The following is a 13,521-nucleotide window of genomic DNA, read 5'->3' as shown; positions in this document are numbered from 1 at the left end:
GAATTTACATTAAGGTTAGTTTATTTTTCTATATGGTGTTGTTTTCTATATTTATTTCTCTGTATAAATTATAGAATTGGGTGTTTAAATCTCAGCCTGCATTCATTCTTTCAGATTGGATGCATGAAGTTATGTTTCTATAGAACCTTCTTGTGATTCTGATGTTCTGGCTGGAAATGAAACATTTCTGGCAAACCAGCACCGTTTTGTGGTCTGCCTGAACCGTTGTTTTTGCTTTAGTTACTCTCTTTTGTAATTCTCAATCAGAGACAAGTTGCTGTCTGATTGGAACAGCTCTGTTGTTTATCTTTATTAATACTGAGTTTTTGAAGGTTAAAAAGAGGTTTTACATTTTATCTCTCCTTTTTTAAAATAAAGTTTTATTTTGTTTATCTCTCTTTTTAAAAATTCGCTTAATCGTGTCCAATTCTCAGAGACTGCCTGGATAGGTCCTTGCAGATTTCTTGGCAAGGTTTTTCAGAAGTGGTTTGCCATCCTAGGGCCAAGAGAGAGTGACTGGCCCAAGGTCACCCAGCTGGCTTTGTGCCTATGGTGGGGCTAGAACTCACTGTCTCCCGGATTCTAGCCTGATGCCTTCACCACTACACCAAACTGGCTCTCTTTATCTCTTGTAATATTGGTTATTTCCCAAGAAGATGTTTGATTCGTCTAGTCACAGGCCTGTAAGCTACTTAGCCAGGAGGTTGCATTATAGAATGGGAGGAAATGGGCGGGATCAAATTAAATAAATAAATACACAAACAATTCCTTTTTAATCTCCAGAAAGGCAACACAGGGTATAAAGACCCTATCGGTCTTACACGCTGGGAATAGTAGGGTGGATGTCAGCTGAAGGTAGATGGAAGCTAGATGGTTGCGGTGGGAACTACCAAGCAATTACCCCAAAGTAGGAGACAGGGCTGGGGTATGAAGACTCTAGGAGGGGAAGTTTGAGACCTCCAACCTTCTATCCTACAGGCTTATCTGTTCTGCTGCAATGGTCTTACTAGTTCCTGAGGTTATGTACGAGACTTCTAAAAAGAGAAATGGAGCAGTGAGATTTTTCATGTGAGCTGTCATAGTTATGCATCGGAAATTAAGGGGACTTCTCCTTTTCTTGTTATGACTGTCTCATTCTGACACCTGGAACAAATCGTTCGTAAACTTCTTCAACCAGAGTAAACAATACATTTCTGGCAGGCCTAGTATCAAATCAGGTTTTTGCTGTTGTTTTTTTTAAAGAAAATCCAGAGGCTGGCATCTCCATATCTGGTGTATGCAGAAGTGAAGAATGTTTTCTCTCTTCAGGGTAACTTGCATATTTGTGGAGGGTCTTTCTACTGGCCATCAGTTTTTCTTTTCCCTCTTTCCACATGCACAAAAGACTACCAGAAGACAGAAATATGCTTCCATGAGTCACGCAAAATAAAGATGAAAATTGTGGTCTTTGATAATGTTGGCATTTTGGTGACAGCAACAGTTCACATGAAAGAATTTGGTGTGACTGTAGGAATTACAGGTTCTGATAACTGCTACAGTCACCAAGAGTCCCTTGTGATTTTTTTCCCCATAGCAATTCTTCTGTCTTGCCATCAACATGTAGGCTTTTTTTCATTATGCTAATCCACAGTTGCTCAAGTAAGGTCGGTGTAATGAAAATCTCTGTATTTCTCTATGACAGCTGCGGGGAAGCCCACGTTAACATGTTTTTCTGACAAAAAAACAATAAATGCGTCTTGTTCTTTCCTAAAGCTATTGTAGCTCATGCTATTTTCAGATCCAGCTTTAAGATGTCTTTTAACACACCCACACAAGAGTAGCTTCATGCTCTTGGGTAACCGTTTACTTCAGAGAGCCAGTTTGGTCTAGTGGTGAAGGTGCTGGGCTAGAAACCAGGAGTCTGTGAGTTCTAGTCCCGCCTGAGGCAGGAAAGCCGGCTAGGTGACCATGGACCAGTCACTTTCTCTCAGCCCCACTCAGTGCAATGTAGACTAGCCTCCTCATGGTGTACCCTGGGCAACGTGACTTGTCATGGCTAAATAGTCTACACATCTGGCTGCTGGACCTCACAAGGATTTCCCAGCAAAAAAAAAAACCGCATGAACACCAAACTGCTATGCCATACGATTAAAAAAAAACAACCTGTTACTACATTACTACATTCTTGTCTTGAGGATGACAAGAACACCTAGTCCGTAAGGGGGAGCCAGTGAGCACAATGCCTGTGCATCTGTTTTTTATTTCAACCTCGCAACCCATTTTTAAGGATGATATTCCTACCCTAATGATGATCTGTTTTAAATCTATCCTATCCTAAACTTCAGAATTCTTAGAAAATTATTGAATATGCTCCAAAGATGATAATGCATGAATGCAGCTATATAAAAGATTCTAAGCTACAACAGTTCCCCCCTTATGTGGCAGATTTCTCCATGCAAAGCAGAAATCTGTCTACACTAAAACAGTACAGTATAAGAAAGTCTCTTCATGAACCTTAGTTTTGATGTGATGTAGAGACAGAGTCTTATAATAGTAGTCATTTTATAGGACAGTGAACTGTGCCTGCATTCCAACCATCAGTCATATTGTCAGGGTTACAGTATTGTTATTCATAGGATAGACACTGTTAACCAATTTTGATGTAACTTCCTTTATAATGAACTAGCCTGGCCTACACATAGAATAATATAGACAGGCCAAAACACAGTTCTGTTTTAGCAAAGAGGTTGAGATGGCTGGGGGTTTTCAAACAAAAAATGGGTTTGGGGCACTCAACTTTGAAAATTAATGATGATGCATCAACATGAAATTGGACGTTTGACTCCTTTTTAAAGCAAAGACAAGCTTGGCCCTTTTCTTGGACTAGTACGTTTCATATATTCTCATATCAAGCAATTTGTTTGTTTGGTTGGTTGGTTTATTGCCAACTTCTCTGTCCAAGAAGAATGATCAAAGTGGCTTCCAACATATACATATCCTCAAATACCTAAAAAAACAACAGCAAAGCCAGCAGAATTAATGTGTAATAATAATAATTCCACTCTCTAAAGCCTGAGAATGGAGACCAGACACTAATCGTGAGTGATTGCATTCTATAGATTGGAAGTGAAGCAGAAGAAAGTTCCTCTTCTGTGTGCATTTCCTGCAGATCTTAATATATAGGCATATTTATAAGAAGAAAGGCAGTCTCTTAGATACTGTAAACTGTTTAGAATTTTAAAGATTAAAACCAAAACCTTAATTTGTCTCCAGAAATGATTAGCAACCAGTGGAGGCCTTTCAATGGAGCCATGATGTGATCCCAGTATCACGCACCAGTTAGCAGATGCCTTATCTTGTTTTGTATCTTTTGCCGCTTCTAAAATAGACCTATTGTGAGAGATTGCAGGGAGGCTGGGAAAGGAACAGAAGAAAGAACATAACAGATAGCAGGCAAGTCAATTGATAGCTTGTCTCATAAACTGCAACCTAGCCCAGGTGGAAAGGAATCTGGGAAGAAGCGATTCAGATAATTCAAGGAGACCCCCATTAATTAATTAACAATAAATGAGGCTGGGGAACTCCTCATACAGTTTCCAAGGCTGTGTATTTACCTCAGTTAGCATTAAGGATATCTTGCTTAAATCCGTATAGTTTGCTTCCCTAGTCTTGCCTGGCTTCATGAGGGCTTGACAGCTATGTCTTGCAGTAGTTTAATAATGATATAATCAAGAAATAAATAACTCTTACCAGGAGTGACTAGCTCAGAACTAGTTGCAGGCAGTGCACTTGACTTAATTGTGCAAAGAGATTTCTTGCCATTACGACTATCCAAACAGCAAGAGGTTGGAGGAGTTTTCCAGGCAGTGGCTCTGCTCTTTCGAAAGAGAGGCCCACCATTTCAGGTCTTATTTCCAGCTGATAACATGGTGGCTTCTTTTGATTTAATTTCAGCTTGTTAATTCCCATGATCACAACTGGGATTCTTAGTGGTGGTCATGGTGATGGGATTATAAGTCAGAGTGTAATAAGTAAAAGGAGATCTCTAGAGCAGTGTTTCTCAACCTCAGCGACTTCAAGATGTGTGGACTTCAACTCCCAGAATTCCCCAAGCTGGCTGGGGAATTCTGGGAGTTGGAATCCACACATCTTAAAGTCGCCGAGGTTGAGAAACACTGCTCTAGAGAGTTTGCTAATGCAACCATATGGCTTTCCATCAGCTTTAACTTATGTTAATATTGCCCTCTTATGTAAAAAAAACCCAGCACTGCAAGGTACAAGAATATTTACAGACTCATTAGAAGCAATAAAAAGGTGAGGCTCCATTCCTAGGGACATAATGGAGACATCCGTGCAATTTTTCTTGCAACAGTAGAGAATTGGTTTGTGTGCTCTGTACTTTTTGAGGGGCTCTGTTTGCTTAGAAACACATTTTTTTCTTTTTAAAGCAGGGTGGTATCCTCACTCTCCTATCTGTCTCTCACACTTTGCTGTACATAAAGCAGTTTGGGATGCTTCAGGAGTGGACTGAGCATTAAAAATTAAACCAAGTGCAGACTGGTGTGTGTGTGTGTGTGATTTATGTATCCTGCTGTTGTTGCATAATTCCCTCTCCCCAAAAAGAAGAATGGCTGGGTAGGGTTTTTTCCCCCTTTTTTTGAAAAATGTGATATGCTGTTAAGTCTATTTGTAAGACTGAAGATAGGAGGACTGGTGCTTTGAATGTTTTGCAAAACACTGCAGTGTTTTTGCAGTTTCTGATTCAATTTAATGCTCAGGTTTTGCAGATCTCATCAAGATCCAGATCACATGGAAACCCATTGCAGCTTTGTTTCATATTCAGTTTCTTTAGATGGGGGCAATGGTTTGGGCCAGAGACATCACTGTTGTGGTTTTTTAAGTGTTCAGCCTCTGAAGGCTACAGAGCATACAGTAGCAGGGACACAACATTTCCAGCCCTTTCTCTGGAAGTTGGGTTTTTTTTTAAAGGCAAACCAGGTGGATAAAGGTTCCCTTTCATATTGTCAACAAAAGTTATATGGCTGAAAATTGGATAAAGCAGTGCTGGGTTGTGGGCAGGGGGGTGTCACAAAAATTGGTTATGCTACACATAGGCCCTATTTTGTCCTAAACCAAATCAATGTTAATTAGAGTTTTAGGAAATATTATAAAGATACCATGATCAGTGTTCCTAAAGTTTCCAACTATATGTAATAATTAACTTGCAGACTTACTGAGGGCAATTCATGTTGGCTTTGAGATTTATTGGTAGACGTCAGATTTTTCAGAAATTTTTCACTGGCTCTCCTATGAATGGTGAGAAATACTGATGAATATCCACATTTCTGGGACTGATTACAGCTCACATGAGCTCATGGAATAAGATGTACAAGCAGAGTTTTAGTACAGGGCAGACTACTATGATTGGTGGCAAAAATGGATTTCTTATAAGTTATATTTCATTCTCTATATTTTAATCTTTGGAAATTCTCCAACAAACTTCGAAGCTGGTCAAATCTAATTAAACTTGTCATTTTCTTCATTTCAGTTACGACAATCCCAGTCCTACTGCACAGATACAGAATGCCTTCAGGAATGTGAGTAATAGGAAGGGTAGAATAATTACTATTAAAAGATGGTTACAAAGTGAAACATGGTGGTTGAGGAACAAATATATTACACTAACCAGTTTAGATAAGCCAAAATACGTTAATCTTTTACCTTTTATCTGTACATGCCACCTTTTGTCCTGCTTCTGTTATGTTTAAGCCAAGAATCCTCCTGTTAATTATGGTTAATCTGAACCAGAAAAATATATTGCCAGCTTTATAATTTAACAGTATATTAAACAAAGGTTTGAAATTGGATTTGTATTTTGGTTGGTTCCAAGATAACACAACATTTACCAGTTGCTAATATATTATATATATATAATATGCTATATAATAATACTATGCTAATAAAATATAATATATGCTAATATATAATATAATAATGCGCTCTACATGGGGCTACCCTTGAAGAGTATCTGGAAGCTATGGCTGGTCAAAAATGCAGCCGCGTGGGCAATTCTTGGTGCCCCTAGATCAGCACATGTTACATCATCACTTCACAAGCTACATTGGGTGCCAGTCTGCTTCCAGGTGCAATTCAAGGTGTTGGTTATTACCTTTAAATCCCTTCATGGCATGGGACCAGGGTACCTGAGGGACCATCTCATCCCCATTGCATCAACCCATGCCACCCAATCATGCAGAGAGGGCATGTTACAGACCCTGTCTGCAAAGAATTCCATCTGTTGCGGTCCAGGAAACGGGCCTTCTCTGCAGTGGCTCCCGCCCTCTGGAACACTCTTCCTCCAGAGATAAGACAGGTTCCATCTCTTGTGGCCTTCCGAAAGCAACTGAAGACCTGGCTTTGCCACCTCGCTTGGGGCGGGAAGGGAAGTAATCACCCCTGGAGATGGTTAGCGCCCTAAAATGGCCCTTTAGCCATACAGTACGTGAGTGATATTCCAGCTACCATCATCATCTGGATTTTATACTCTATTTATGCTCAATATTATATTTGTATTTATATCTATTTATGGTATTTTAATGCTTGTGTCTTCGTTGTAAACCACCCAGAGTCCCCCTTTCGGGGGAGATGGGCGGTGGCAAAATTTAATAAAATACATAGATGGATAAATAAATAAATAAATATAACTTTCCAATTCAGATGAACATGAACACTTTTTATTTGGTTCCTAAGTTTTAAGTTTAGTTTTCATTGACACAAAGTCCCTCACCAGATGGGAGCAGGAATGTGTGGGATATTTCTCTTGATTTGGGGAGATGGTATGATTGTCCAGTTGGTCCACTGAATTGTGTGCCATCTGACCCTCAACCAAATATTTGTTTTACAAAATATGGTTATAAAAATTCTTGGTATAGGATGGGCTCACTATTCACTTCGTTTTCCCATCTAAAATGTCTCCCTGCTTATTTCTGTATGCAACTAGAGAAGGGTTGGGTTAATTGTCTGCTTTAAAATGCTGGAGGGGAAACAGCTGTATAGTAATGTTTCAGTTGCTTCCTCTGCTTTTCATCCTGTATTCAGGTGTAGTGTATATCATGACAAAAACGTATTTGAGTCAGCACTTTAGAATTTTTATATCAATTAACTATCATTATGGGGCTTACATGACTGAAAATGTTGAGCTCAAGAAAATAAGGAATACCAGAGTATTTCTTAATTATAGCCTGTTACTTCAGTTTCATTCCGGTCAGGGACACACTTACAGGAGTATTAATGAGTCCTCACTTCAGATACCACACTATATTATATTTTACATCACTTCCTCATTCTAGAAGAGAAGCTGTTGGATTTTTTTTTTTTTTTTATATCCCATTCTGCCACCTCACAGAGCTCAGGGTGGCTTCCAAAATAAAATTGCAAATAAAGTCAAAGTAAAAAAACCTTTAAATATTATAAATATTGATCTGTTTACCTAATTGGTTAATCAATACCTGCTTTATTTACATACTGTGTTTTATGGAAGGTCATTGACCAAAATAAAATGCTTCTTATAATTACTAAAATTCTAACAGTATTTAAAGCCTAATTTAATTGAGCAACTCCAGTTTCAGGAAACACCGGGCATGTCTTTAGCATTTCTCTAAATCCAGCATGAGGGGAAATGGCTCAGGACCGTTGATAGTTCTGTGCTCGCAGAGCGGGGTAATATGCACCAGACTTTGAAGTTCCTGTACTATTCTGGCTGCAGCATTGGACATTAGCTGTATTCACCACATTGTCTTCAAGGGCAGCCCCACGTGGAGTTCATTTACAGTAATCCAGTCAAGCAGTTACCTGCACAGATACCATTAAGGTCAGCCTATCTCTATTCAGAAATGGATGGTTGGCTCATCAGCTGAAGTAGAGCATAGGTGCTCTTGCCACTGAGGCTATCTAAGGTAAAGGTAAAGGTTTCCCTTGACGTTAAGTCCAGTCGTGTCCGACTCTAGGGGGCGGTGCTCATCTCCGTTTCTAAGCCTTGGAGCCGGCGTTGTCATAGACACTTCCGGGTCATGTGGCCGGCATGACGACTCGGAACGCCGTTACCTTCCCGCCAAAGCGGTACCTATTGATCTACTCACATTGGCATGTTTTCGAACTGCTAGGTGAGCAGGAGCTGGGATTAACAACGGGAGCTCACCCCGCCGCGCGGTTTCGAACCGCCGACCTTCCGATCGACAGCTCAGCGGTTTAACCCGCAGCGCCACCGCGTCCCTACTGAGGCTATCTAGGCTTCCAGTAATAATTTGGCATCCAATTGCACCTCTAAATCCATATTTAGTCCTGTAGGAACATCACTCCATCCATCACCAGAATTAAGGCCAGTTCCTGGATATCACAATTGTCCAGCCAGAAAGTTTCTGACTTCTTGGGTTTGAGCCTTAGTCTCTTGGCCATCAACCAGTACATCATAGTCTGCAAGCACATCATAGTCTGCAAGCACTGATCAAGAAGTTCCATTGCTTCTCCTGGTTCAGATGAAAATGCAAGATAGAGTTGAGTATCAGGTGCATATTGATGATATCTTACTCCATACTTCTGGATGATCTCGTCCAGTGGCTTCATAAAGAATAAGGGACAGAATTAAAACCCTGTGTCCATGATAAGAAAAGCTGCTAAGAGATCAAGAAGGATCAACAGAGTGGCACTCCATCCCTCTCTCAACCTTTCTCTCTGATAAAAAGTATTCTATCAGGATGACCAAGGTAGTTTCTGTTCTGAAACCAGCCCTAAAAATGGATTCTGAGAGATCCAGAAAATCTGTTTCACCAGCAGTTGGATGCTGCAGTTGGATGCTGCAGTTGGATGTTCATCCACCATCCTCTGAATAACCTTGCCCCCAAAATGGGATGGTAGTGATGGGACAGCAATTATACCTCAGATACTTAAAAACATTTTAGGGGATAAACTCCTATGGACTGAACTTTATTTAAGCAGTCGTTTTACCAGAATAAATGCATCTGTTTAGGATTCACAAATGCTAGTTCTTGCTGTAGCAGGTTAAGATGGCTATCCATCCCTCTTCAAATATAAAAGTGAGAAGCAATTACCAGTGGGAATGTACACCAGTTTTATAGTTAAAGGTTCTGGAAATTTAAATTGGAATCCAAGCTTGAAGATTTGAAATTCTCCATTTTGATCAGTATGATCAACTTGCAATGCCACAAGAAGATCGCATAATTTTATGCAGCTGGAAAGGTATAAAATCAGATTGGTTCAGCCTCATATAAATACTGGCAATCTGGAAGGATTATATTGTGTGTCAGACAGACATAGGAGGAGATTGTGTACTCATTTCTAAGCAGGAAGAAGACCTTGAGATCTTGAGGTTAAATGCTTCACAGTGACTCTTAGTAGCCAAGTTTTTAAAAATCAGAGTTTCTGAATGTTTCTAGATACCCAGCTCTAAGTGCTAGCAGTCAAAATAAGTTATGTAGCTCTTCATTATTTTCTCCCTGGATTAATTTTCCGGGATAAGAAAAGACAGCAAAAGCAGTAGGGGAAAATGGACACATGGAAGACAGTGACCTTTTGAGCTTCTCATAAAATCTTGTAAATGATGCAGGAATGATTGCCTCTTTCAGTTTTTGTATACAGGCTGCCCCTGTATTTCTCCTGTGTCTTATCAATTAATTACTTAGGAAGTATATTTCATTTTCTTAATCTATCCTATATAAAATATCCAATTCGATTTACAGATTGATTTCTGAACTGTAGCAATGAAACACATTAAAACAAAGAATGCCAGGCAAACAAGCCTGCTGGTTTTAACAGACATGAGCTGCTTCCTATTCTTTGTAGGTTTAGTTGTCCCATACTGCCAATTTTTCCATACAGGTAGTCCTCACTTAACAACCACAATTGGAACCAGAATTTTGGTTTCTAAGCAAAGCAGTCATTAAGCAAATCTGACCTGATTTTACAGCCTTTTTTGCAGCAGTTGTTAAGTGAATCACTGTGGGAGTTAAGCGAACCATGTGGTTGTTAAGGAAATTACATGGTTCCTCATTGATTTTGCTTGCCAGAAGCCAGCCAGGAAGGTCGAAAATGGCAATCATGTGACCAAAGGACACTCTGACGATCATAAATGTGAACTAATTGCCAAGCGCCCAAACTGACTCTGGGAACACTGCAACGGTTGTAAGCGCGAGGACCGGTTGTAAGTCCTTTTTTCCAGCACCATTGTAAGGCCGAACCATCACTAAATGAAACGAGTAATTTTTCAGGAGTAGAGTAGAGTACAGTAGGACTTTTATTGTCATTCCACTATACACCAAAGGTGGACACTAAAATGAAATTCCGTTGTAATTTGCTCACAAAAACATAATTACTATAATATATAATATGTTACAGGTTACATCTAACCTCAGGTTATCAGGTTAATATATAATGTATTATAGAATACATCTAACCTCAGGCTATCATATTTGGTCTGCAAAACTCCAGGCCACTAGATGGCAGCAGAGCTACAGAAAATACACTTTGCTGCCATCTAGGAGTTTTCTGGAGTTTTGCAGAGCCTAATCAATCCTTTACAATTAATAAATCAGAAAATACAGCTGCATAACCCCCAGCAATATCTCAAAATACTATAGACAATAGATATAGTGGCGCTTAAAAGTTTGTGAACCCTTTTGAATTTTCAACATTTCTGCATAGATGTGATCTACAATGTGATCTGTTTTCCACACAAGTCCTAAAAGTAGATAAAGAGAATCCAGTTAAACAAATGAGTCAAAAACATGGTCCTTGGTCATTGATTTATTGAGGAAAATGATCCAAAGCTACAGATTTTTGTGTACCTTGGCTTTCTGTAACTGGTGTGCCTCCTGCCAGCCTTGGTCAGCAATAACTGCAACTAAACATTCCTGATAACCATTGATCAGTCCTGCACATTGGCTTGGAGGAATTTTAGCCCTTTCCTCCTTACAGAACAGCTTCAACTCATGAATGTTGATGGGCTTCCTGACATGAACTGCCCACTTCAGGTCCTTCCACAACATTTCTATAGGATTAAGGTCAGGACTTTGACTTGGCCATTCCAAAACATTAACTTAAAATATTATATATCATATAAAATGTAACATTGAGATGAACTGGAATAATTTTGATCATTCGTTTTATCTCTAGGTAGAATTTTAGAGCCCTCCTGAATAATTCATTGGCCCTGTGTTTGTCTTTTAAAATACTAAAGGATGAAAAGTAAATGGGGGACAGCTGGTAAACCATAGCAAATCCCTTCAACAGTCAACCTTAAAAATGTGAAGTGCGAGACTGAGGATTTAGGAGCTGTTGATTGAGAATTGCCTTCACCGCCAGTTTTCTGTTCCTAAGCTGCTTGTTGAGTTCCTCTGACTCTTCATTCCTGTAATTTTTGCTCCTTGACGGAGGTCCAGATGTTCTTCCTAAGCAAACACACCCTTTTGGTCAAGGATTACAGCAAGAAGGGCTGGAAAATTTGGTGAGGCTTGATTTAGGAAGCAAATGAACTGTGGCTTAGCTGAAGTCAGAATGACGTCTGTTCTGCTGTTACAAATGAATGAGTCAGGCTTGAAAGTCCTAGCCTGCCACAGAATTTAACACATTCAGATCTTGAGGGGGGCGGTGTGTGTGTGTGAAATGTTTGCTTCCAGACAGCCCCAAATAGCAATCAGGAAAAAAACATGCCATTTGTTAGAAGTGACTGTGGAGCAGCGATTCCTAAATTTTTCATACCCCATTCTCTTTTTTCAAATGAAATTGGAAACTCTTATCATTCCAAGAGACATAAAGAAGGCATTCCAGAGTAGGGCTGGTACAGAAAACTAGATGTATTAGATGCATCTGATGACATGAGTTGCTGCACCCAAAAGCTTAGACCTTTTAATAAAATTTGATAGGAAAAGTGCTTCCAGACACCTGATCTTTTTTTTTTTTTTTTGCCACCATAGACTAACACAGCTCTCCTCCTATAATGTCAGGCATTTCAGAAATCTGTACCATGTGCTATAGAGAGGTGAAGGGTAATAATTATTCCTTATTTTGTTGAAGTGTACATATATTCATATTTCTGCATGAAATTTGAGCTGTTCAGCATGCATTAATTTAAGAGCTGGGGGGAAAAAACTGCTATCCAAATGCTGTTATTCCCTGCTATGCCTTTTTTTTCCCCATGAAGCACACCACTAATACCTTTGCTCAGTAAAGCTGAAAGCCCCATTTATCCTTTGACAAATATTCTTTTCATTAAGAGAGCTGTCATACAGGATATGCCTGGTTTGGAATATGCAAATAACTACAAGGTCTGGTAATGACTTTTTCCATTCAAAAAGAAGCCCTGGATGCTTAGAAATCGGCACCCAAAATTGTGTCTATGTACTTGATGGTATTCATTTTCATTCCCTCTTTTTTGCTGCATTGCTTACCTGGATGTCTTGTTGGTTTCTAGGAAGCTATTTTTCAGCAGCTTATCACTTTGGCTAGTATCTCACAGAACAGTCTTATCATGTGCTTTTGTATTACTACCAATATTTTAGTTAGAAATGTAGCAGCATCAGTGTGTTGAGATGGGGCTTACATTTGTGGACTGTGGAAGAGAACACTGCCTTGTCCAGTCTCCTTTCGAAGAACATTGATAAATGCTCACCAATTATAGATTAGTACTTGTTTTAGTGCTGTCTAGCTACATATGGCAATCTCTGCCAGCAGCAATTTTCTAATACTGTCAATCTAAATAAATTAGTCTTTTGGGTGGGGGCAGCATAGTTGCAAGATTTAAGTTAATAGATCAGTTTGTTTGATCAATGAGGGGGAAAGTTATTATGAAGATTTAAGGATAAACTGCCTCATTTTTAAACTCTGGTGATTATGATAGGATTAAAAAATTAAAAATTGTGCCTTTCTTTTATCTAGACATGCATCAAATCATGTTAAGCCTCATGTCTACAGGACAAAAATACAGTTTCTGGCTCTAATTTGCCTGCTAATTTGAAATGCCATGAATAGTTTGGCATGATGTTGGAATTAAGAAAAAGTTGTGTTGCTTATACATTAATATAAGAAGGCCTGTTGACCAGGTAGCTCAGCTTTCTCCAACCTGATCGCTTCTAGATTGCAACTCCTGTAATTTACAGCCATGGTTAGGGAAGGCTAAGCTAGCAAACCAGAAGAAGGAAGATACAGAAGAAAGAGAAAATAAGATTGCAGGTTCTTCAGGATTTACATAGATGTTCAGTTGAAAACCAACTGAAGCTGAAGTCAAAATGCAGCAGACAGCATTTACAAAACTGTTGCCTGTTGCTTGTGGTTAACACCCAAATAGTGATTCGTCTGAGTTTGGATTGTGGCTAAGACCAAGGTCTGTTGCTGTGTTCCTCCCATCCAGTCTTGTATGTGCTATTACCATGACAGTAAATATACAAGAATTGCCACGGGATGGGTTGGGATCCTATCTGCCCCTTTCTTCATGAAGAATTAAGTCAGAGCTCCTTCAGGGAAAAGATCCAG

General features: G+C 39.4%; 1 protein-coding gene across 2 annotated transcripts in view; it reads left to right on the top strand.

Annotated features, from left to right (window-relative positions):
• SMIM14 (small integral membrane protein 14) overlaps nt 1-13,521 on the top strand; it is a 40,592-nt gene that overhangs the window by 17,785 nt on the left and 9,286 nt on the right. For both annotated transcript variants that reach the window (XM_063310706.1, XM_063310707.1), the window contains one exon: nt 5,528-5,576. In XM_063310706.1, the coding sequence (XP_063166776.1) occupies nt 5,528-5,576 (49 nt within the window). The remainder of the gene's footprint in view (nt 1-5,527; nt 5,577-13,521) is intronic.

The sequence above is a fragment of the Candoia aspera genome, chromosome 8 (assembly GCF_035149785.1).
Source record: "Candoia aspera isolate rCanAsp1 chromosome 8, rCanAsp1.hap2, whole genome shotgun sequence".
NCBI classification, from domain to species: Eukaryota; Metazoa; Chordata; class Lepidosauria; order Squamata; family Boidae; genus Candoia; species Candoia aspera.
The sequence above is the reverse complement of the archived record's forward strand: the minus strand, read 5'-3'. Positions and strand labels throughout refer to the sequence as shown.